Raw genomic sequence first — 23,211 nt, forward strand, 5'->3', positions numbered from 1 at the left:
TTTTGACATTCGATCTTGCTCCACTAGAGTCGCGTTTGTCCTTCCCATATGGCTACTGAAGTTAGGAAGGGTCAGCATCAAATACATGGTTTCCTAATCTTATATGGTCTTATGACATCGATAGATCACCAAACTGGTATCACTGGAACGAAGCTCAAGCGCCTTCTGTATTTCAGAACACCACCGTAGTCATCATGTACGCATTGAAGGTTGATGCCACAAGAAAGAACACGGCATAGAATTATGATTTGTCTAACTATTTTGGAGTTTTTTCATTGAAAACGGAATAAATGAACCAGATATGCATATGGTTGCACGTTTGTAACTACAACGCATTGTAATTCCGTACGTATAGTCAAAGTCTATCATACAGGATTTTCCACGGTGCAGTGTTTGATATAATCAGTTAGGCTCGAAAAATGATTATAAAACGAGATACTTATGTTAGAACGCATTAGTATATTGAAATCGCATGCTGAGAAGCCAAGACGTCCAATGCAGCTGCATCATCCTTGTTTGGAAACATTAGCGGTAACTTCCCCAAAGCCGACGACCTTCGTTAAATCCCCTCATTTGGATACAAGTGTCCAATCTACACTGTGGCACAGTTATTCACGATGGTGTGATACCTCATAAGGGACACCTTGTTCTAGCTAAAGAAACACTACCAAAATAGGTCACTTTAATTCCAACTTAAGTTGCGCTAGCGATCTGCGCCATGACGGCTGACTAGTAAAACTGGGTCACTGACCTGCAGCATTTCTAATCGCATAGATTCACCTAGATGTGATTCATTTAATTGTGGGTCCCTCCCGGGAACCATGGCGACAATCGAAAGACTTCATTTGAGGCAAAGTTTGTCCTCTAGGGTCTTTCCTTCCGAAGAGGTGAGTCCTCATGGGAAGATAACACCGAATTTAGACAGTCTTGTTTATGAACCAAACTTATTTACATGCCCACCGTGTGATTCACCGATTTGTAGAACATCAGTTTGCACAGCCCTTTGAAGAGTTTTCTTTATGTTCTGGCACATTTTTTCCGACTCTGATTCACAGCCAACCTGGGAAGCAATCAATTCGAGTTTCATCCTTGTTGGAACCAATTGCTGGCGTGCATCCCTGTCCCTGACGAGAACTGATTCCCGAAAAGCTGACACACTAGATGGACATGGTTGCTTCACTCCACCACGGCATTTTGGACGCATCAGAGGCACCACTTGTGAGCAAACTAGAGCGGGACGACCAAGTAGTAGCCACCTTTAATAATAATGGCTCCTCCAGTTTGATGTGAACTAACCAGGATAACTGTGTAGCACGGCAAAACAGGTGTTTAAAACCGGGTTGATGTTAATACAAATGCCACGAATTTCGCAACTACTCCAGTCAGTCTGTAGAAAAATATATCTCATTCCTGTGAATGATATACATGGGGTGGACGTCGTTTCACAATCACCCGGCATGACATTGAAACTTCTGTATGTTAAGTCGCGTCATTTGAATAAAGACTCAAAAATTGAACACCGGACTAACCATTTTCTGGTGGTCGTTTACACATTCCTCAAATCGACGGCATCCTCTGTCTGACTGACTTTGGATTTGAACCATGTATGATCGTCAAAACACATCAAGTCACCTTGACTCTTTTTTTGATCATTTATTTTGTACGCGTCTTCGGAATATTAACCACTTTCGGCCAATCAGCACCAGAGTGATTTGCTAAAGAAGCGCGTGAAAATTTCATTGCCATCAGTGCTCTCAAAGAAAGTTTCGGATACCTACTCCCAGTTTCGTCATTCTGTGTTCAACATGCAGGCCTAGCCCCTTATCCGTTTTATTTTGTACTTGCATACCGAGGTGTAAGCCTAACTGGTGGGCTAGAGGAATGGTGAACTGTGCTTACGCTGTGAGTAGTACTCCGATAGCTCGGGCATCTATCCAACTGAAACTTGGTGTGGTCTTTATGCATTACATTCAGTTGAGGGACATCGGAAACGAGAGACTAATGTTAATTTCCGATGTCTACACTCAACATCAACTTAATTTACAAATGGGTGTTCTCCACAACTTGCTTTAAATCCTCCAACTACAAGTTCATTTTTTCCACATCCTCGCCCCACAATTTAAGCTAGTTAACTTTAGAAAGCTACTTTAATCCACCTATTGGAAAATCGCAGATAAAAAATTAGATCACATTTAGTTATAACATAAATAGTGGCTCCGGTTTATTCCTAGCACTCAGTGGAAACTTATTTATTGCAATGAATAATAATTGCACCGCCCCCCTCCTCAATGGTTATCAGTTTTGTGATTGAAAGTACCCTTATTTTCCTCGACTGAAAGTCCGATAACGTTCAGCCTTCCCTGGGGTGTCATCGTTGTCGGTGCAGAAACGAGGGCGTGTTGCAAATGGTGTCGTTATGGCAGAACAAATGCCAAAACACAGTGAATGTCACACACCAAGTTATTTTTTATTACTTCTGACTTGGTCATTCAATTCGCTTGAGAGTCATAGAGAAGTTTCCGAAAAGTAAAGAATGCTTCGTTGATTGCATTGTTTGGCCTTTTATGTGGTTGAATAAGCGTACGAAAACCGAACAGTCCATTAGGATCATTCCTTACTGAGTAGCAGTTGAACACATAGAATACCTTTTTGGTTATTTCAAGCAACAATATAAAATGTACGCGCGGTTAAAAGCCATCGAAAATTGTAGGATAATAGAGATTTTGAAAATAACCCAGTTTCTTTTATCCTAAGCAAAGGTTACGCATGGATAATAATGAGGTAATCGTAAGCGGGAGAGTAAAAATTCCAAAGTGAAAGGATTTAGAGTCATTGATCACGTGGTGTAGGCATCGTATCAGAACATCATCCAATCAGTCCATCTGCACTCACTTGATGAGTCATAACTGGGTGGAAAGGTGGAGTGTGGTGCGATTTTAGAGATGACCGTTTCTACTCTGTAGATTACATGTGCGTGAACATCAGGTCGATTTACTATTAAACTGGGAGGGAATAACGTGTCGACGTGTGTCGCATAAGTAAATTAGGGTTTACTTAGAAGCTTTACACCTACGCTCCCTGAACGGGCAGTTGAAACGCTCATCTAGATCTAACGGTACCAGGTTTGAGTCTGCTAGTTTCTTGATCGTTGGTGACAAAGTTTGTCCCTGTTTTTCTAAAATTACTTATCACAAAAAACGGTATCGACTGTGACACAGTGACAGCAAGAAACAAAGTTGATAAGCAAAGTTGCCCAAGTTTTGCCCGACCGTAAGATAGATTGATTACAATCATTCAACCATCGGTGGGACTGTCATTGGTTGAGACGTATTAGGCTTTCACGGAAGAGTTACTAATTTTGAAGACTGAAAATGATGTGTGTATCCTTACCTGACCTTCTTTAAACTGCTCCGATTTATTGGAATACATCGTAAAATGTGCACATCAATTTGAGTTCTTTTTTGCGTATTCCAGAGCAAGGTTTTCTCATAATCTTTGAAACTAGCCCCACGGAGTGAATAAGTTAATTAGGTGAAAGTTCCTGAGGGCGGAGTAAGAATAATAATATGAATCAGAAAACATTGTTATCCCTTTAGGTGTTATCAAAAATACAAACACTATCACTGACTGAAACGTTCGAAAACGTAGACTAAAGAGAGGCAGTTGGAGGCCAGAGTGGTATAAAATAAAAACAAGGTGTAAAACAGACAAGTAACTGTCTGAGAAAACCCCAGATAGTCTTCAAATTTCTCATTGTATAATACTTTTTTCTCATCTGGACTGACTTTCTTTTCGCTGGAAGCTGAAATACTCATTTTGAAGAGAAAGACCTATCCTGATACGGGCAATAAACGTGAAGCACCTTTCACATGTTCTGCGCCTGCCCAATGAACAATGCGGTCTCTTTTAACTTTTTCAGCGATGGAGGAAACTCTGTAATGTAGCTCGGCACTGTAGCTGAAGTGTCCAATCGAAAATTTAATGGTCTTGGAAATTCGTAACTTGAGCTTACTGAGCATCAACTAAATCCACCCGCATGCTTGTCTTCGGATCTGTCTGGACCTTATCGATATTCGGAATGGCCAGCTTGATTCAAATAAAAACCACGAACAAAGTCGCCGAATTATGTAAATTTATTCTAATATTAGGACAAAACGACAAACACTGAAAAATAGAGAACTGGTTTGATGTCCGGAGTTACTTTTATCTTATTTTCTAAAGATTGTAGTATGAATGCATACAGCAACTAAGTAATACATCTGATAATACTTCTCTTTTAAAATATCGGTGGATCCATTCAAGTAGGGTACGTGAAAGAAATCGACTGATCACACAATTTTAGAAGGGAATGGAGATATCGGCCGTTTTTGGGTGACGGTCGACTTGAATATCCAGACAAACGGCAAAGCGCATTATCGTTAAGGTGTTCACTCCGAGGGAATAAGTGCAACAGTTCCGGTACCACGGAATTATTTGCTTTCAGGCGTTAAGAACCAGGGGATAAACATGTCATGATTATAAAGGAAACTACTAACAAGGTTGCTGAAACTTCTTCGTAAACGAGAGATTCAGCTGAGTCTCCCATGAAAACCAAATTGATTTGCAAATAAGTGTATTCCTTGAAAACAGTCCTATTTGAGTTCAAGTAGAACATAATGTTGACGGAAACTCGGGGACTGCGCCTACCCAATGATCACCAGGAAGAGCGAAACCGGTCGTGGACTATCGAAGAGTTTTCAGCAACCTCGTGAGTATTTTCCTTCATGAAAATATACTGCGATATCTTGAATGTCGTGCCGACTGAAGCATGAGGCGGCCTGTGTGCAGCACATTCAGTTGTAGAATATCAAAAACGAGTGATTCAGCTGAGTGTCCCGTGAAAACCAAATTGATTAGCAAATGAGTGTGTTTCTTGATGTCATGATTATCTTGTAATATTCTAGTAACTCATATCCGTTGTCGACATGTATAGAGGTCATGACTATTCCGGCGTTGCATATCTGCCTAAATCATGTCCCCTTATGTGCAATCCCGTGTTCTTCAAATTTTCTGCCACTTTGTCTGTGGGACTATGAATTAAACATTTTGATTTGTCGCAGCGTTTTCCATCTCTTTCACACTGTCGACGTCAGGTACAGTACTTCTTCTTGGGGAGTTACCTTGAGTTGGAGATGCTGAACAGCTTTTGCAAAGGGAGTCTCCGCACTCTGGGCCGGCTCCGAAAACCGAACTGAAGTCCGGCAATTTTTAATCGTCTAGCGAGCATTCATATGTCTGTATATGTGTCCAACATCTGTTTCCAAAAAAAGATGAAAGTTTATTTCGTATGACTCTTTCGCCATTCGAGTCTGATGTGCTGCTTACCGGTTAATATCCGCTGCACTTGAAAACTACAGGCGCAGACCGAGGCGGCATTTTCCGACATACCTTTCTGTCTTCAGTTTGTGTGAAGAACTCTCTTTTTCACAAAGTTACGAGGATTTAGTCATGCTTTTTATTCCGCTTTTTTCGGTAACAAACTACGTTCCCTGTAAAAGTCATTCTGCAAGACAGGTCCATCTGGTTCAACTATGTCGGCACATTTCCATCACTACCGGTCGTTACGATGACGGTAGAATTAACGGCAGCTAGACGGATCCAGCGAACCGAGCAAGAGGAAAAACTTCTGCTTGTCAACTACTTCGCCTTGGTCAAAATTCTTCAGTGGCTTATCAAGGTTCTGCTCTATAGTACGGCACGCCGCCCTGCGTATGGTAGACTGAACTCGAGCAGACAGGTCGGTCAAATAGTGCCACCATGGTGTTGTGCAGGTAACAGAAGATGCACACCAGTAATGAGGACGAGAAGTGAGACTAACCAATTTTTCAGCAATCCTTCAGTTCAAACATCCGGTCCATAAAGTTAGAAGAACACCACTACTCATAAGGTGAAACATTACGACTGTCACAATGACCTAGACAACGGCTTGTTCCGATCCGGTGAGGTGATTGTGCTGGAATTTCTCCTCTTTTATTTACGTCATCAGCGTGCGCAGTTGACCAGTTCCTAGATTTGCTGTCACAAATGAGTCCACTGATCCCAATAATCAGTGAACAAACAAAACAGGTGCATCTGCGTCATAAAAGATGCATCACTAATCTAGGTCACGATGGTTTAGCTGTATCAAGACGGGGTTTCAAGAACGTGTTTTGACGAGTATCGCATGGCGACGGAAGTTGCTGTTTAATAGGTTGGTTCATGCCGATTACTGGTGAGTCCAGTGTCACTGGGTCGCAAAGTATAACCACTGACGCGTTTCACGATTTGAAACAGCAGTTAGAAACGTCAGAATCCAACGATATTTCGGAGCACTTTTTTCACAAACACCATTGGAGTTGTGACCTTCATGCAAATAGAACAACAGATGCTGGGGTCAAAAGGTACTGAGTTTTTTCTGCGGTCACTTATTGTACAATACAGCTGTTAGAGCAGGTATTCAAAATCCGATGTTCTGAAGCATAAAAACCGTTCACTGCCTTTAATCGGTCAAGTTCCTTTGGGTAATTGAATAACAGAGTTTCTCCAATTCGTTTGTAATCTACGACCAAATTTTTCCGTTTCTCGAATGAGCAAGCTCTTTTGCTCTGACAACTGGAAGCATCGCTGCAGTTGGAAGCTGGATACGCGAAACATTTGCAAGCGCGCGTCACCCCGAATCCTCACGTTTTCATTTCCGGACGATGTAGATCAAAGCTTCATCGACGCTTTGACTGGTTACGGCGCCAATGCAAAGAGAAAACTGATCAGCAGGCTAGCAGTTTATTACGACTAGTCAAAAAGGCAAATTTCAAGGTCGTCTCACTGTGAGCGCCGTTCCTACCATTTATTCGTTGTTTGCAATTTCTGTTCGTTGGTATTCATAGTCCGAATGCGTCCTGCTTGTCTCCAGGTCTTGCTGCCAACTGGGACATCGGACTGCGGTGTTTGCGTATCCGTTCGACACGCAGTGTGGAGCAGTGTCACAATGTGCATTAATGACAGAACTCCGTAACTCGTCGTTTTTCTACTCTGTCATCAATGTCTCCCTATTCGAGCTGGATGGAGTCTGATGCTGACGCTTCTGAGGCGAATGACAGTCACTTAAGCAATGGCTTTTGTTAGTAAATTGTAAGCTTATTCCCCTAGCTGGTTTGTGGTCAAATAGATTACGTTTTTGTACGTTATTGGGACTGTTGCTGTGTCCGATTTAGAAGACATACCACTAATAACAAAAGGCTATAGTGGGCCTGTATGATTCAATTAGGCTTATGGTGTATAATCCCAGGTATTTAGTATCCAGACTCGTAAGTAAAGGAAAACCTTCGGAAGCGCGAGTCGATCATCTTCCACTTTTGTAATGAATTGCGTTTAGAGAAAGACTTCACACAGACGGAGTCCACCCCAGGGTAATCAGATCCTTTCTGTGAAAGCAACCGTATGGTAGATGTACTCGTCGACGTCAAGTAACGTAAGCACATACAACAGATTAACGCACTTTTACTCCCCTACAACAACAGATGAAGCGAGGAGTTATAAAGAATTTATTCAGGACCGAGCCCACCTCTAAAAAATGACGGTACGAAGGATAAACAGGCATGCATAATCTACAGGCGAGACAGTGTCCAGTATGACGATCCAGGAGTGTAGCAGTAGGCACTTCTCTTTGATTCAAATGACTTAATCAGATCCATGTGCAGTTTAACAACCAATGGACCAGGGTGTATGGATCGGTTTATTGCATAAATTTGCGCTGGACCAACATGCCAAACGCGTTCTCAAGTAAAACTTGGGCTAAGTTTGGCTATTGGAACTTTGGGAAAATTGTTAGTGTGACTTATTCTGTCAGCCACGCTCAGTCAGGGTGGAAAGGACCAGGAGGTGGTCAGTCAGTGACACGAACGTCTTGATTACCCAAATTAGTGGATGTCATTTGATTATTTGGGAACGGGTTATGTCTCTTTGAAATGAAAGCAATTGCTTCCAACCAGTATTGGCCGTTAGTCGTCTCCCGGTTGCGTGACTATGGGAGCAAACCAACGAGCGTTAATGACAGTGCGATTGATTCTGTCGTAACGGGCACAAAGGCTGACATTCTGCAGGTTATCACCCTGTTCTATCTAACTCTTCGCTCAGACCGCTCACAATGACCTGGCTGTAAAAGATCTGAACATGTTACCACTCAGGTCATGGACATCCGACTTTCTTTCGACTCCTCAAAATATACCAGTAAAAATTAGAACAGCGTCGGCCTTGTAACGCATGCACCAGCAAATTGTGAATAAGCTAAGCGTAAAAAGCTTTTAAATAGTTAGCAAAAGAACGTCAGACCCCCAGGTAATTCTCTGTCTGAACACTTTCCGCCAATTTTTCAGGTTAAAGCATTGAGATAGTCTACATGTTAATCTCCATTCTGGCTAGCATTTCAGCATGAAGGTCATAGTGTCTCTTCTCAGAAATCACTATTTGTAGGGCTGAGCATTACGATCGACTTCATCAGTCAGAGCCAACCTCCCCGTAGTGAATAACTTCCCATCAGTTCAAAGAGCGCGCTCTTGATTAAGTGAGCTGCGTATTGTGTTAAGGAACATATCAGGAACATATCAAACCGCATCGTTTGCTTTCTTTGACGGAGATGCTTACACTGTGGCTTTTGTCTACTCGTTCAGTCCACACGCTTGTGTTCATTCTGGACAGCAATTTGGATGTAACAAAATGTAATTATAAAACACTTAACCAATCAAACTAATCTAAAATTTCCGGGGCTGTCAAATGTAACGATTCTGTCCACGATAACATCGGAAAACGCTATGGGAGGTTGAAATATTTGGATGCTCGTTTGGTAGCCGAATGACGTGGCATGGTCTGTAATGTTTGTTTGGCATAATTAAAAGTGAGCAGTTTCTCATGAGAAATCTTTGGTTCGTTTAAGTATCCTTTCTGTATCCTCCATTCTGAAAAACACCCCGGCGTGTTCAACAGCAACTCTGTGAATACCTTGCACATCTTTGTAACATAGCTGCTTTTATAGGCTCAAGCACTCTTTCGTACTCTTTCGGGAATGCTTTTTCTTTGATGGACAACGCTTCATATTGAACTAATAATCTGTTTTTAGCAGTTGTGAGCATGTGAATATGGCAGAGGAATTTATATTTCCTCCGGAATCACCTCTTGCACAAATATATGGATGAATAAACGTATGAGGTCAGTTCCGATTTATAACAGAGATGCCTTTTGGACAGATTTTGCTCATGCATTCCGAATGTATTTTCGAAGGTTGAAGAAACATTTGTGGGTTTCTATCGCTATTGGTGCATCGAAGCTATATTATTTCGTATGTATGGAAGCAAAATGCCTCCTGATCATGTCCAACTTCAGCAACTGTACTTTCAGTAGGAATTACAATCTATTTGTTGCAGACTCTCGCTTTGTCAGTACACCGCGTCCGTGTTCTGCATGCGAATAACTCCACTTGTCCAGTAATGCTAGAGTCCACCGGGTGAGAGAGCAAATTAAACCCAGTCTGTGTAACGATTTTTCTTCCTCTGTATGCGAACATTTGGAATTTTGGCTTTTCTAACCACCCATTCTGTCTATCACCCTTCCTAGTTGGCTTATGTGATAGTTTGGTCTGACGGTCGTCAATCATGAACAAAACAGTGCCAAAAATGGTCTCTAAAAGGTTCACAGACAAGAACGATTTGTCGTTTGAACGAGAGCTTAGAATCGAATACAAGTTCCCCAGAGAGACTCTATGTTAAGAAGCTTGCAGGTATCTTTTTACACGTATTTCAATCAATGCCATCGCTCTTGTACAGTACTTAAATTGATGGAAAACGGTTCTACTTTTGGAAGCAATAGTCGAATGTCTTGATAAATATTACTGATTCCATTTCAGGTCCGTTTTTAAGGGGCTTTTAATACACTTTTAGGGTGTGGCTGCCAACTACCAGTCCGGTGGTGCACTCTAACTAGTCACTGCTCTTCATGAGGAACCCGATAAATAGGTAGCAATGGACTTGAACTTTCACCCGAATGATACACATGGGTGAGCTATTACTTGGGCCTTGCCACGCTTACTGGGCTCATTTGGCAGATAAAGCTTGGTCGGGGCGTGAAACTCCGGTTAACACCGTCGCATTTTCCCCCATTATTGAACACTTCTCACTTATAGAGACATTTTACAGTTCCCCTTAGGCTGGCCAAGAAACTCTAAAAAACAAGGCGTAAGATACCGGAGAAGAACATGAAATACTGGGCCCAAAGCCCGAAAACAAGCACACTGTGTTGCACAACGGTGTAAGCTTTTTAATATCACTTTTATTCTTCCCTTCTTGGCAGCTTTGAGGTGAGTGGGTTCAGGTTGATAACGCACCGATGCGATATTACACTCCGACATCTAAGAAAAGTGGTAGAGTGGGTGATCATCTCATGGCTGGTCACGAGCTGAACCGGAAGGTATGCTTGTGTGCTCGCATGTCTGCATACGAAAGAGAAATAAGAAATCCCATATCGCATATTTCATCATGGATTAACACTGAGTGTGAAGATACGTCGGCATGATTTTCGAGCCCTTAACTTGACGCCATTTTCAGGAAAGCCCTTTATTACGGTATCCTCAAGGCGTTATAGAGTCAGCCAGTAATTAGTCGTTATTTGTGGGGGGATAGCAGTAAACTTGTTGATAAAAAGTCAGTTACGAAGCATGCAGAAGATTTCCACAAGTAAAACTCGGGCAGTAGTCTGTTATCTTTTGGGACTGCAGAGTTGCAGCTATCTCTAAACACCAAACACTGCAAGGCGGCTGTACATACGAGTTATATCTGCTGATTCGCCGATCTGTGGTATCTGCTGCTGACCTGCTCCAGTGCCCAGTGTCTGAAAAAGGATTCACAGAAGGGAACACAACAGCTATATTCCGAACAAGCCAGTACGACAGCGTGATTGCGTGCGAGTGCGAGAGCAAAAGATACAATGGCCCCACGCTATTTAAAGGGGACTTTCTGACATTGATCCAGGCTGTCTGATAGGCGTTAGTGAACACCCATCAACATCAACCGTGCTTCTATGAAATGCCTAAACGCTGATCACATTTCGGTCGTATTCTGTTGCGTGCATGAAGACTCGTCAGCTTTTTCTGAATTGATTGAATGATTGACTGACCTGGATGCTTGTCGGCTTTCCAGTTGAAATTTCGGTGGAGCAGTAGGTTTCGGGCGTTCTGAGGTTACTTTCAGGAATATGACCTTCCTGATAATAAGTCACTTCCAAACCCGCACTATACTTGCTAAAGGAAAAGAAACTAAGGAGTTATGGAAAGGAGAAGCATAAACGATTCAAAAATGGTCAGGTTAGGTGACGCTTAATATAGAAACCAAAAGATAAATGTTTTTTCCGTCTTTGTCATTGAAGTGCCGCTTCATAGAAAGCAAAAGCGATGCAACACGGGACTCGTTGATCTCAGAGCCTGTAGTCGCTGGTTAGTAAGGCTCAGATCCCGTCAAAACGCTGTTATGGCGTTTATGTTAAAACCGACGAGAATATCAGCGCAAACCGTACGTTCTCACAAAGAAAGGCTGCGGCCAAGTTGGCAGGCTCTTTCACCTACTGCTACTGAAGCTTTTTTGAATTGGTTAAGTGGATGTTTTTTTCGAGGGAGCGGATAAAGTTATTGGAGAAACATTAACGAACATATTAACTGGCGGCCAATTCACATCGATAATCGTACGAAGAACACAGCGTTCTTTTTTCTTAACAGGGTGCCCATTACTTGTAACTGGCATGAATTATATTTCCCAGAACAGTTTCAGGACACAATTAGATGACAGGTGAGTGTAGAAAGCAATACTCACCCACGATGCATATGGTAAATAAACGACGTATAATGCATCAAAGGGTTATCGTGCGAGCTGACCAAACTATGAATTCGAATACTTAGCTGTCACGAGAATGATTTATTTTCCTGCTACATAATTACATTTTTGTAAGTTGACAAGATAGGTTGGTATAGCGCAGACAGCGATGTCCAATCTAGTGACTGGAGGAGATGGTTGAGGTAGCGCCTTTTGGACCTGGCGAGGTCATAAGGAAATGAAGTGAAGTCGACAGCATGCAACACACTACATGCTGACGTGAAAATGTTAGTGGACCTAATGACTGCAAAACGTCGTCTGCATATCAGCTATCCAAAACTTATCATAGATTAGACTTTTTCAGCTAGTTTAATTGAAAAGACACGGAGTTCATTTAGTGTATCCTGCGTTTTGTCAGGTGAAGCAGACTCCGGTTTAATGTACGTGTCACTTATTGGAAGCTTTCACTGTAGTATTGAATGTCCTGGCCGAAAAACATTTTGAGCTCAAAAAACAAAGTTAACGGGGCAGTTGAGCGATCCCAACTGCTCTGGAATGAGCTCCGTTTACGTCTGTAGACTTTGTGCTCTCAGAAGTAGTACTTTTCGTGTCCAGAAAAAGGTATAATGTGGAACAAGAGAGAAAACCCGTTGTTGGTTAGGTGGCAGTTGATCTGTCAGCCGAGTTTGGTATGATGGGGAGACATTGTTACGGGGTCGGCTATTCCTCAACTTCCCTCGCCTTTGTATAGGTTAAGAGGAGCATACAGTATGTTGAACGTGATTGGTTGTTTGAAGATAAGGTTTCACGTAATTTGATTGGCCCCTTTGAAATTTGCTGAAAGACTGGTTCATTGCACTCCTGTTACTGTCGTTTGATTGACCATTGGAAATCTGTTTTTGGCACTTTTTCTCTTTCAATTAGATTAGTCCATTCACCGTTTTTATTCGACCTCGGGCGTTTTGATCGGTTCATAAGGCACTGTTCCATGCTAGGTGATCTCCGGTTTGACTTCTTCGTCCTTGTTCTGCCTGACTAAACACCTCAGTGTTCTTACTTTAGATCATGAGTTTTCAAATCATTGTGTGAGTATGAACTTGAGGTTACCAAAATCCTGCCATCTTAATAGACTACTCGACTGGATCAATCTTACTGTGTGTTGATGGCTTTCTTGGTCGAGAAGAAAATTTCTTTTCTTGTTGTGCTTGCTTGAACGCGTAAACGGATTTGTTGGACCTGTCATTTTTTATGATCCTTGTGTTCAGGCTTCTGAACAACGCATTGGTGTTCCTTCACTCCCGTTAGACCACCGTGACGTCCTTTGCATTTTTGCACTTAATTTTGTAGCCAGTGCAAGGTCAACGTTATGCTACCCTGCAGTCGATTCAGAAGTATTTTCATTCGAAAAAAATTACCAATTACGGAGTTGTCATACCTCACCGGTTGCAGTTGGAACGTCTGAGTTTAAACCTTAGCTTTGGTACTCTCAAGTTGTGCTAAAAAATCTATAACATCTGTTTTTTCAAAGTACTGCAGCATGACGGTTGAATCTTTGGTCTCTTTATGTGAAAGAAAGAGGCGCCCATTGTTTTCGAAGTCTAGAAGGGTTACGTTTAACTTTCAGTGGATATGACAAGTGTAAAATCTCTATTTCATGGCACGTAGTTTGTCTTTTTCTTGTTTATGTGGGATCATGAAGAACCGAAGAACAAAATTATGGGGCAGGGTTTCGATGACTCGGGCTCGATTCATCACGGTGCCCTCAAGTTAGCTGCCCGTCTTCACTTTTATACCACAAACCATTCCACTTCTGTTATGCCTACCCTCAAATGTAAGAAGCTGTTCCAGTTGAACAGTAAGAGTTTCGCTGAAAGCATAAAAAATGCGTCCAATTATGCAATCAATAAACAAGAATCATGTCTCCTTAACAAAACCACTTATTTTTATTAGCGAAGAAGTTGTGTTATATCATCCTAGAAATTTATCCGCGCAAATGATGTAGCGGAGATTACGGGAACGGATGGTTCCCAATGGGTTGGAAATTTCACCTCAAAACGTCCTTTCAGGATTTCAAGAAAGGAGTGTAATTCTGTGGGACACTGCCAGTTTTAGTTGTTCCGTTCAACCCCATATTCGCTTTGCATGAATTTACTCTCTGCTCACTGATTTTCAGCGTTATTTTTCTTGTTCATTCTTGTATTCCTCTCTCACGCCTGTTTTATGTCCACATGTGCCTAGATATCGTACAGAGTTCTATGTAGGTAATGAACTCCACATTCTGGTGGTCCTATCACGTTTGGGAGCTTCCTCCATTGTAATAGTCCCATCTGTAAATATGAGCAAACTTGAGAGTGTCGATGTCAATGTCGTGCTTAGGCAGACCGCTCGACTCAGGACAGGCTGTTTGTTAGCATGTCCGCAGTAAATCACTACGCGGTAACTTTATGCTATCCAGTCAGTCACAGTAATAACTCTTACCCGATAATAATGGTGTTGTCCATTGTCGTTCCTTTGGAGTAGTGATCACTACACTCCTAGTGCCGTGGCGCTTCGTCGCATCCTAACTGAATGTTTATTCACAATAGCTCTTCCATTTTTCCGTGTGTAGCAAGCCTAGAAAAACGCATTCATATGATCGTCTTGAATGCAGAAATTCTAAAACAAGACGCACTTACTTCGTTATGTGGCACCGTCGATTGTTACAGATAAGTTTACCTTGAATGACGCCATTCATCTCGATTCCAGGATCAACAATGCTACAAAACCTAAACTGACATAAATTTATTTCTATTTCACTGAAACCCATCTCACTGTCTGTGAGCAAGCGCCAACTGCATCGACAGACAACTGGACTGTTTTTTTCAATTGCCTGAAAAATAACCACGAGATATGATGCAGCAGACCCTGCTGTTTTTGTGAATGATCCCACTAAACTTCAAGATATGGCGATAGAAGAGTCATTAGGGAAATGTCTGGGGGGGAATCATCCCTTATCTCGGCAGAACAGAATCAGACAAGCAATGTATGGTTAGTACAGATCTGGTGATCATCTGTGTGAGACGAAAAAATAAACGACCTATCAGTCGTCTTCATTCACCACCAATGTCTTTCGTTGAAATATTTCGAGCACAAATTTTGCAGTCCACCTGACGAAAGAATTTTACAAAATGTTGCACTTCTTCGTCATGCGATGTTTCTGGGACCTTGAATTTCAATAACTCCCGTGTGTATACCGCGCCTTGGTTTGCTATACGCTGCAGAGTTAACAGAAGTGACAACAGGGTTATCGCGATGCGCTGTATCCTCATCTTCATTCACACAAATTCCCCACAAATTCTGTAACAGATCTTACTTTTCAAGAGACGCACAGCGGATTTACGAGAAAACATACTACTCGCATGCCTTCCCATCAGTAGTATCGCCGTTACACCAGTATACAAACAGGCAAATATGTTTAAGTGATGTTCGCTTCAAACACCATCAACGGCCTTTGAAAAAATGACGGAGAGGTCGAAGGCGAGCAGAAGGATACCATAAAAATAGATATGGAACTAGATTCTCAACAACTGACGAACGAGTGATGCGAAAATCCCAATGAAGAGGCCAGGAATACAGAACAACCTTACCGACTGGAGCGGTCGAAACTGTCCCTGAATGTGTAGTTTGCATCGTAAAAGTGGGATAGCAGAATACTACCAGATTTTCCACACTTTCTGAATCCTATTTTTGAAATCTCATAACGCACTGAAGTAAACTAAAATACCACTGAGACTGGAGTGTGAGCTTTCACGCATTTCAAAAAATGACAAAACATCATTATCATCATGATTGACAGCATGACATCAGTGTTCAAAAACGATGCTTCACTGACGTATGTGAATGTCATGGTTGTACAATGGCTACTATACTGCCAAGGCGTCCACACCTAGACAGGAGGACGAATAGGGTCCTCAACCATAGTCATTGGCTTACAAGCCTAACCGCAGGGCAGCGGTGTTTGGCGGGAATGCAAATGCATTACCATTTCTACGGAAAAAATTGCCACATGTTCAAACCCCCAGCCTAGAGGGCCAGGAAACTGTTTGTCAGACCTCTAACCATTGACCGAACTGGTATGAGAGACTCTGTGAGGGTCGCGGGACACCCGCAGTATAGCTCAGTGGATCGCTGAGGTGCGCAAACCGTCATACCACGGTAAGGTCAAGTCTCTTCGTGGCAGATAGTAAAACCTGGCTAATAGCAACAGGTTCGCCGAAATTCTGTTTTGTTTATCAATATGTTGTTTGATGACGTGGTTAGATATGATGTCATCTGTTTTAATTTTGGAGCCATAATCCGAAAATTTCTCCAATCCCTTTTCATCTTTCAAGACATTAGAGAGGGTGTGTTTACCTGGCATTTAGTGACGCGGTTTTTCTCCCATCAAACCGAATGGGAGCTGTTGACTGTGACAACTGGGTGACAAAACTTCCACACACATAAGAAAAACCCAAAAGCACACGAATCGTGATAACTGATGAAAACAATGGATTCCTCGAAAGAAATGAAGCGCAACGTGAATTTCTTCAACGCTGTACTGTAAAACAGCTAATCAGTGGAGCGATGGAGCAAGAAAATGGAAAAGCACCACGAGCAGCATGAAGAATTGCGATACATTTCAGACCGTCTAATGGGTTAGATTGCTAGTAGCCCTTGTACCGTGGTAGCGAATTTAATCTGTTTAATGTGACTGTTTCCTGACAAGTACTATCCACCTATGATAAACTCTTCATCAAAGGGTCACGCCCAATTTGTGAGTTCACTCATTTCCGAAGCAGAAAATCATCTAGTAAGTTGGATGTGCGGTTAGGATCGCGGCAACTGATAACGGAACAAACTCCGCAGAGAAACTATTTCCAGCCGGTTTGGGGAACTGAATAAAATCACCCTCTCGGCGTTTCAAATAACCCGCAGCCTAGCTGGCTTATAGCACTTTTTAAACGCAGGATAATGACATCCATTCATGTGGCCAACTTTTGCCCATTGAGTTGGACAAGAGAAGCGATAATTTCCCGAAGTAACACGAAAATTCCTAATCAACTCACGTTCGACTTCTTTGGACCCACGGTCTTGTGACTTGTTTTTGAAGTGTTTCTTCAACCAGTCAACGACTCTTTCACGAAATCTAACCCTCTGTTAAGATTCTAGACTTAAACGTCAGAATCGCCATATTTAGTGGATTAGTTGGAACGAAAACGGTTCTGCTATCGTTTATCCCAACAAAGGTCACACTGAAGTAGAAAGCTTTTCTGTTCTATTTGACCAATTAAATGCAAGATCTAATCATCACCGAGTTGTTGCTTCGTGCTTTGGCCTTTCTACTGGTTCGTCACACAATTGTTTGTTAATTATTTACCTGGTTTCAGTGATCTCACAAACGAACTTCCCTTGTTTCTGTTTCAGTCGTTAATCCAGAAGTTTCATCTTTAAACTTTTATTTCAGAACTACCTTACATGGTTTCCTTATCTTTAGCTGGAAACAGATTATTTTCCTTTATACGTGGTGATGATACGCCGGCTGGATACCCATAAAAGAGTTGCTCCCAAAATAATATGAATTTTAAAATTCGACTCCGTATACTAGAGTGCTCTTCCATGCTACAAATTTGCGGTCCATTTCTTATTTCACGAGCTTTTACAAGTGTGTTTCTTGTGGCTTTTTCTACAAGCTGTCGGCTGATTCGCACTATCAATTGAATGTTGAGGAATCCTCAGGGGGATTTGTATCACTATTCATCTATCTTTTTGGAGAACCTGATACTCAGCATCTATAGGTTGCAGATGTTACCGGATGTTGAAGACGAAGGTGCTAGAGGAACAGAAAATTTCATTCATACTGGAAAACTTTCATGCTTATTGGAATTTGCCACATTTTTGCAGACGTTTCTTAGAAGAACCAATTCAGGCAGCTGTCTCCGGCGATTACCAGGTTTTCTGCGGAGATCGACGGCTAATCACCGAGGACTATTCCACCAGTGAAATAAAGACTTTATTGGGAAACATCAGCTGAACCGTTTCGGACTACTGGAAGAAAAGCAAAACTTTCCTATGCGTCTTGTTTACAAAGACTGAATATCCGTCTTCTTCTCGAACGCGTCTTCCTGAAATTTTCCTGGATACTCGTTGTCTATCACTTAAACGTAAACGAATGCTACAAAGCGACTCCACAAGTCCCGCAATAAATCTCACTTCTAACTGGACGCGAAACGGATTTATGAGAAAACCACATACTACTGGCATGCCTCCTCAGCCGTATCCACCATCACACCAGTAGTAAAGATGGCTTAATCACTCTGGCTTGAGCCGGATCACAGGATTTACTGGTTACACCCATGGATCAGCGGACATGTGGTCCAGAGTTAACAGCCCAAAGCACTAAATTGAAGTGGACACACGATGCTACTTAACGAGTCCAAACTGGGATGATAACTGACGTGTAGCTGAGCTTTTCACTAAAATTATCTGAACTGATAGAACAGGACATGACTTGACGAATAACTCCCACAGTAAAAGTCGCTTTAAGCCATCGCACTACAGTGAAACCTTCGTTTCACTTCCTGTTTCATTCGGTCGCGACTTTTGTCACCGATCAAACAGTTCTCCATGAAGTGACGTCAACCGGTTTTCGAAACACCCAGCGCCACTGTTGTTATTTTTCTCTTCATCACTTATAGCGAGCGACAGGAACAAACTGACAGCCATCCCTGACCTAAGTTTCTCGAGGCACCTTGTTTTTTGTTTTCCTAAGTTTGAAGACAAACAAAGTTGGAATCATGAACAATGCCAAACGTTACAAAGTTGTCGCTGTTCAACCACAGTTTGTCAGTTACAAACAAAGGTAAAAATAATCGGAAACTGTTTTGTCACGCAAGCGCATTCCTTTGGGCTTAACAATTGTTGACTCAAATTATCTAGCCCGTTTTTAGCTTCCAGTTTTTCTTCTGTCCTTGAAACGACCGGGCAACTGGATATGAGTACTTCGGTCCTTAAAGCCTTTTTTCGTCCATTCTCCATAGAACCTCCAAGCTTCTAGAAAGCCACATTTCATCAGATGTTTGAGCTAAACTAAAAAAGAAAATGATAGTTGCCTCGAGTACTGGCATATATCTTACTAGGAAACTAGCTATTGTCGGGTTTTTTCGCGAGCACAACTCATTAGACATAGTATAAGTCGGTGGTTTTTAACTTGCCTTCAAACTTTGGCGCGTCTCAAGGCCTTAGTTACATGAGGACTTATTAGTGCTATTGTTTTTACTCGAACTAATATCCGAAGGTGACTAACACTAATAGGAAACAAGTTATGTACAGTGGCTACCAGAGACACTGTAGTACAATCGAATGGTACACAAAAAAGAAGGGGACTTATCGAGTTCTTTGGTTGGTAAGTTGTAGTGAACGATGTTGGGATTTGTTGGATGCAGTTGCATTGAATGGGGGTCTTGACCGAGCGTGTTGAAATCTGACCTGTTTCTTGTCGTTTATTCCAAACGACATCGAGCCCAGACTTTTCCCGCACAGTGAGTTGTGCGTAGCATTCAGCTGCCGCAGGTCAAGGCGCTGTGTGAAGTGACGAGCGTCAGCGTCCTGCTGTCATTGTTCCGCATATATATAAGCTTACGTTGTATGAGAGGATGCGTTTGCATTGTTTGCCTTTTGATAAGTTTCAGCTAATCTCGGCTAGTCGGAGAGCGAAAGTTCGTGACATAATCAAAACGGGAGTGAAATGGTGGGTGTGTATGTGCTAAACAAAGTATACGAGTGATTGAGGGTAAACACTGATGAGGTAGAAACCGAACTCAGTGAAAGTGGTTGAAGATAAACATTGACGAGATGGTACCCTACAGACTAACCAAGATACTCAAATATACCGGCCAATACTCACGCAAAGGGACAAGGAGAACGAAACACGGAAGGCGTTGACTCTGGAAACTATCAGTGTTCAGTTGATTCGATCAGACACTAGGGAGAGTAAACCTTCTTATCAGAAAAGAACAAATTTCCTTTGCTGAAGGATGATACTGAGCACCTTCAACATTTGTTGAAACCACCGTTTCGCTGGAAGTAATTCACATAAACGGGATAGCTTCTTCATATATATCAGGCAAACATAACGTAGGAAAAAACAGTTCAAAAGATTGTGGAAAGCAGGTGACCCTGCTCAAGCATAAAATTGAATAATACATCGTTATTTCTTCACGTTTTACTGTGTTTCATTAGGCCAAGGATGAGTGCTTTGGTTGCCACCGGTCACTTGAAAAAATTGTACACATCCCTCCTTTAAGGAAGGAATACCTCACCATCTTCAGCTCTAGAACTGCGTACATGGTGTTCAGTGATTACATTTGCCGCGGTTTCGCTCACCGATGACGTACGGAAATAGAGGTGAGTAGCTACTAGCGAGGGACAGCAGCTGATACAAATGAAGTCTAAAACCGGAAGTGACTAAATACTTTTGAAGGGTGAGGAGGGAATACTGTGGGTTGAAATTAGCAGCTTGAATGCATGAGCGCGCGACTGGGACTTATCTGCTAACTTTCTAGCTATCGGTGTGTGTTCTCTCCGATTCCCCATCTAGACGGACAACAATAAGCAACGCAGTTGAGTTCGCCAGTAACAGCTTTTGTACTACCACGGGCGCATATCCATTATCCGCCTTGTTGTGTAGATGACCTCTTCGCGGAGGTCAATCGACTGACGTGAGAAGCAGTGACCAGACCAGCACAAAATACGAAGTGTGATCAACTCATCAATCGTAGGAACTGCTGATCCGATGCTCCTAGAGGTCTCAAGGAATGCTCCATAGACGTTGACTGTCAAGCACATCAATACCTTCAACTAACAGCGGCTCGGTTCCCGAATCATATCAATCACTGCAGTATTGTAAACGCAACCACTGACAGATGAGCAATTGTCACACCCGCTCCACAGTTGATAATGGTTGGTAAAGCCGCAATGGTCTTCTCAGTTCAGATGGAAATGTCCTATGCGGCTAGACCACTGACACACATACAGCTACACAGGCAATAGAAAGCATGTGTACTACATCACTCGGTTCATCTGAAAACAACAAGTACGAGCCTACGCGGTCTTGCAGAAACACTATAGTTTTCAAATATAAAACGTATGTCAAGCCGTCAGGCAGAATTATTAAGGTTGTTCAATATCGTCTGTATTACCATGGTATCAGATCTAAGAACTATTTCATCTGTGTAGCCCATATCTGTGAGCAAAGGCCATGCGAACATTTCAACCCCACAGGTATTAGCGACTGTCGGTCAGTCTTTCATCATCATACCAATGACATATTCTAAGGCAAAACGGAAAAGAAAACAGCCTCGCCTGACACTACTGAAAGTAGGAGTTTTAGGCGATAGTGCTCCGTCGAATTTATTGCATCCTCGGAAGTTAGTGTACAGTGCTTTAAAAAAGACAAAAGAATTTTGGGAAATACGTTTGCTCCATAGGTACTGTCGTGGTGCCTGAAAATCTCCAGAGTTAAAGGTATACTTCAAGTGAGTAAGGACAACCAAATATAAGAACCATCGTTTTGTGACGGTATGAATTTCTCAGAATTTAGCAAAACTGATGATTCTGATCCAGTAGCCCTTTGATCGTAACAGAACAGTCAGGTAGCGCGAACATAGCTCCTTTTACAATTCGCCATACTTCAGCCACGTGCTCCTTACAGTGTTGGTTTACAGTTCACAGTATCTGAGCCAGCTCAGATAACTAGCTATCGCATTTCCCCGAAGATGGAGAGCTGACACCATTGTTGCTAACTTGCGAGGGTCCGAAAGAAATCGAATCGTCAAACATACTCACACTACGGCGTGATTAAGATCTGACTGTGCCCCGAAAGGAACGTCATTCCTGAATTGTGATACTCTATGGATGGTCCCAATGTAGCCTACGGCTGGTTTGCGCTTGGGGCCGCCAGTGATCCACTTATTTTAGAAAATCTTGCTGAACGGAAACAGCTGACGATCAGTACGCAAAGGGAGGAGTTGTTCTCCAAATCGACCGTCTAGAGGGGATTTCATGGAGCTCAGACTGCCTACTGGGGCACACATATCACCTGCTGGAATGTGAATGCTAGTGCTTGTTGCCTAGCGGATGACCCCAAATAAACCATCAGTGCTCAATTTTGTTCATCAGATAAGATCAGCAATCCAATCTATCTGACACTGCGTCATAGTTGCAGTCTTCCCATGACCCCGTCCCGGCATTATCCCTTCCTGGCTCCTGGTTTTTCCCACCAGTATGTTCCGAAGACTTTGGCTGTTTTCGCCGAATTGCAAGAGAAAATTACTGACATGGATGAGGAGGCTCGGGACTTACATCAGATAAGACAATTTGTGAGACAGAGATATGAGGCTAATTGGAAGTTCTGTCCCTCTGGCCTTGAATGGGGGTGCAACAACTCTCCCTATAACTCAGACAAGGATGACAACAGGTTAGACTGCTGTAGCATGGGGTACGCCGCGATTACTAACGATGGGGAAGTTGCCTCACCAGAGGGAAATCGTCGGTCAGTCTGCAGTTCGTTGGACAGCAAAGCTTCACCAGATGATAACGGTGCTCATTCGCATTGCAGTTCGTTTGTGCGGTCGTCTGGCGCCACAAACTTAGACACATGAGGTTCGTCATATGGCTTTGCTTAAATTTGTGTCAATAGTACTGTAGATTTGTAGACCCGATTCTTCTTTTTGACATTCGGGATCGTCGAACCTGCGCGTCACCCCAAGTTCAGTTTCGTAGGCTTCAACAGTGTTCTCCTTAGTGTCAGAACTGCAGTCTGTTGTTATATTTGCTGACATTACAAAGAGGCAACGGTTTTTGTGCTGACTAGCAGTGAGCCTCATTCAGCTGGAAAACCGAGCAGTGCCATGCTGACTTCACAAGATGCCAATTCAACCAAACGCGTTCAGCTCTGGGGCTGGATTCGATCCCCACGCCATATATTCTACGAGCCAGAGATTCTGGATCCCCTGACATGGAGACAGAAAATCGAAGGAGACGATTTCGTCCTTAGAGCTTTGAGATGCATGACTACGCTTGAATCTTGAGTGGGTGTTTCAGAATCGCAGTATAAATCAACTTAAGAAAACTGCAAGGTCTGGGCCAACACTGCGGACCCACCAATTCGACATAGATTTAGGATGGTGAAAGTTTCAATGCAGAAAGTACTTCGTAGATTATGATTGTTTTTCTTTTATTTTCTCTGGGTAACTGAGTAAATAAGGCACATCAGTCAAACTGACAATCATTTGATCCAGCGACGCTTTTGTAGGGTGAGAAAGGTTTT

At 42.5% G+C, this 23,211-nt stretch overlaps 1 protein-coding gene across 1 annotated transcript; it reads left to right on the forward strand.

The window, feature by feature from the left end:
* Positions 1-22,114: 22,114 nt before the first annotated feature.
* On the forward strand, positions 22,115-22,543 carry T265_03917 (hypothetical protein; the record flags this gene model as incomplete). The annotated part of the gene is made up of 1 exon (XM_009168518.1): positions 22,115-22,543. One exon carries the CDS (start codon positions 22,115-22,117, stop codon positions 22,541-22,543), a length of 429 nt encoding a protein of 142 aa, XP_009166782.1.
* Between the last annotated feature and the right edge of the window lie 668 nt (positions 22,544-23,211).

This window comes from Opisthorchis viverrini (assembly GCF_000715545.1).
Source record: "Opisthorchis viverrini unplaced genomic scaffold opera_v5_58, whole genome shotgun sequence".
NCBI lineage: Eukaryota > Metazoa > Platyhelminthes > Trematoda > Opisthorchiida > Opisthorchiidae > Opisthorchis > Opisthorchis viverrini.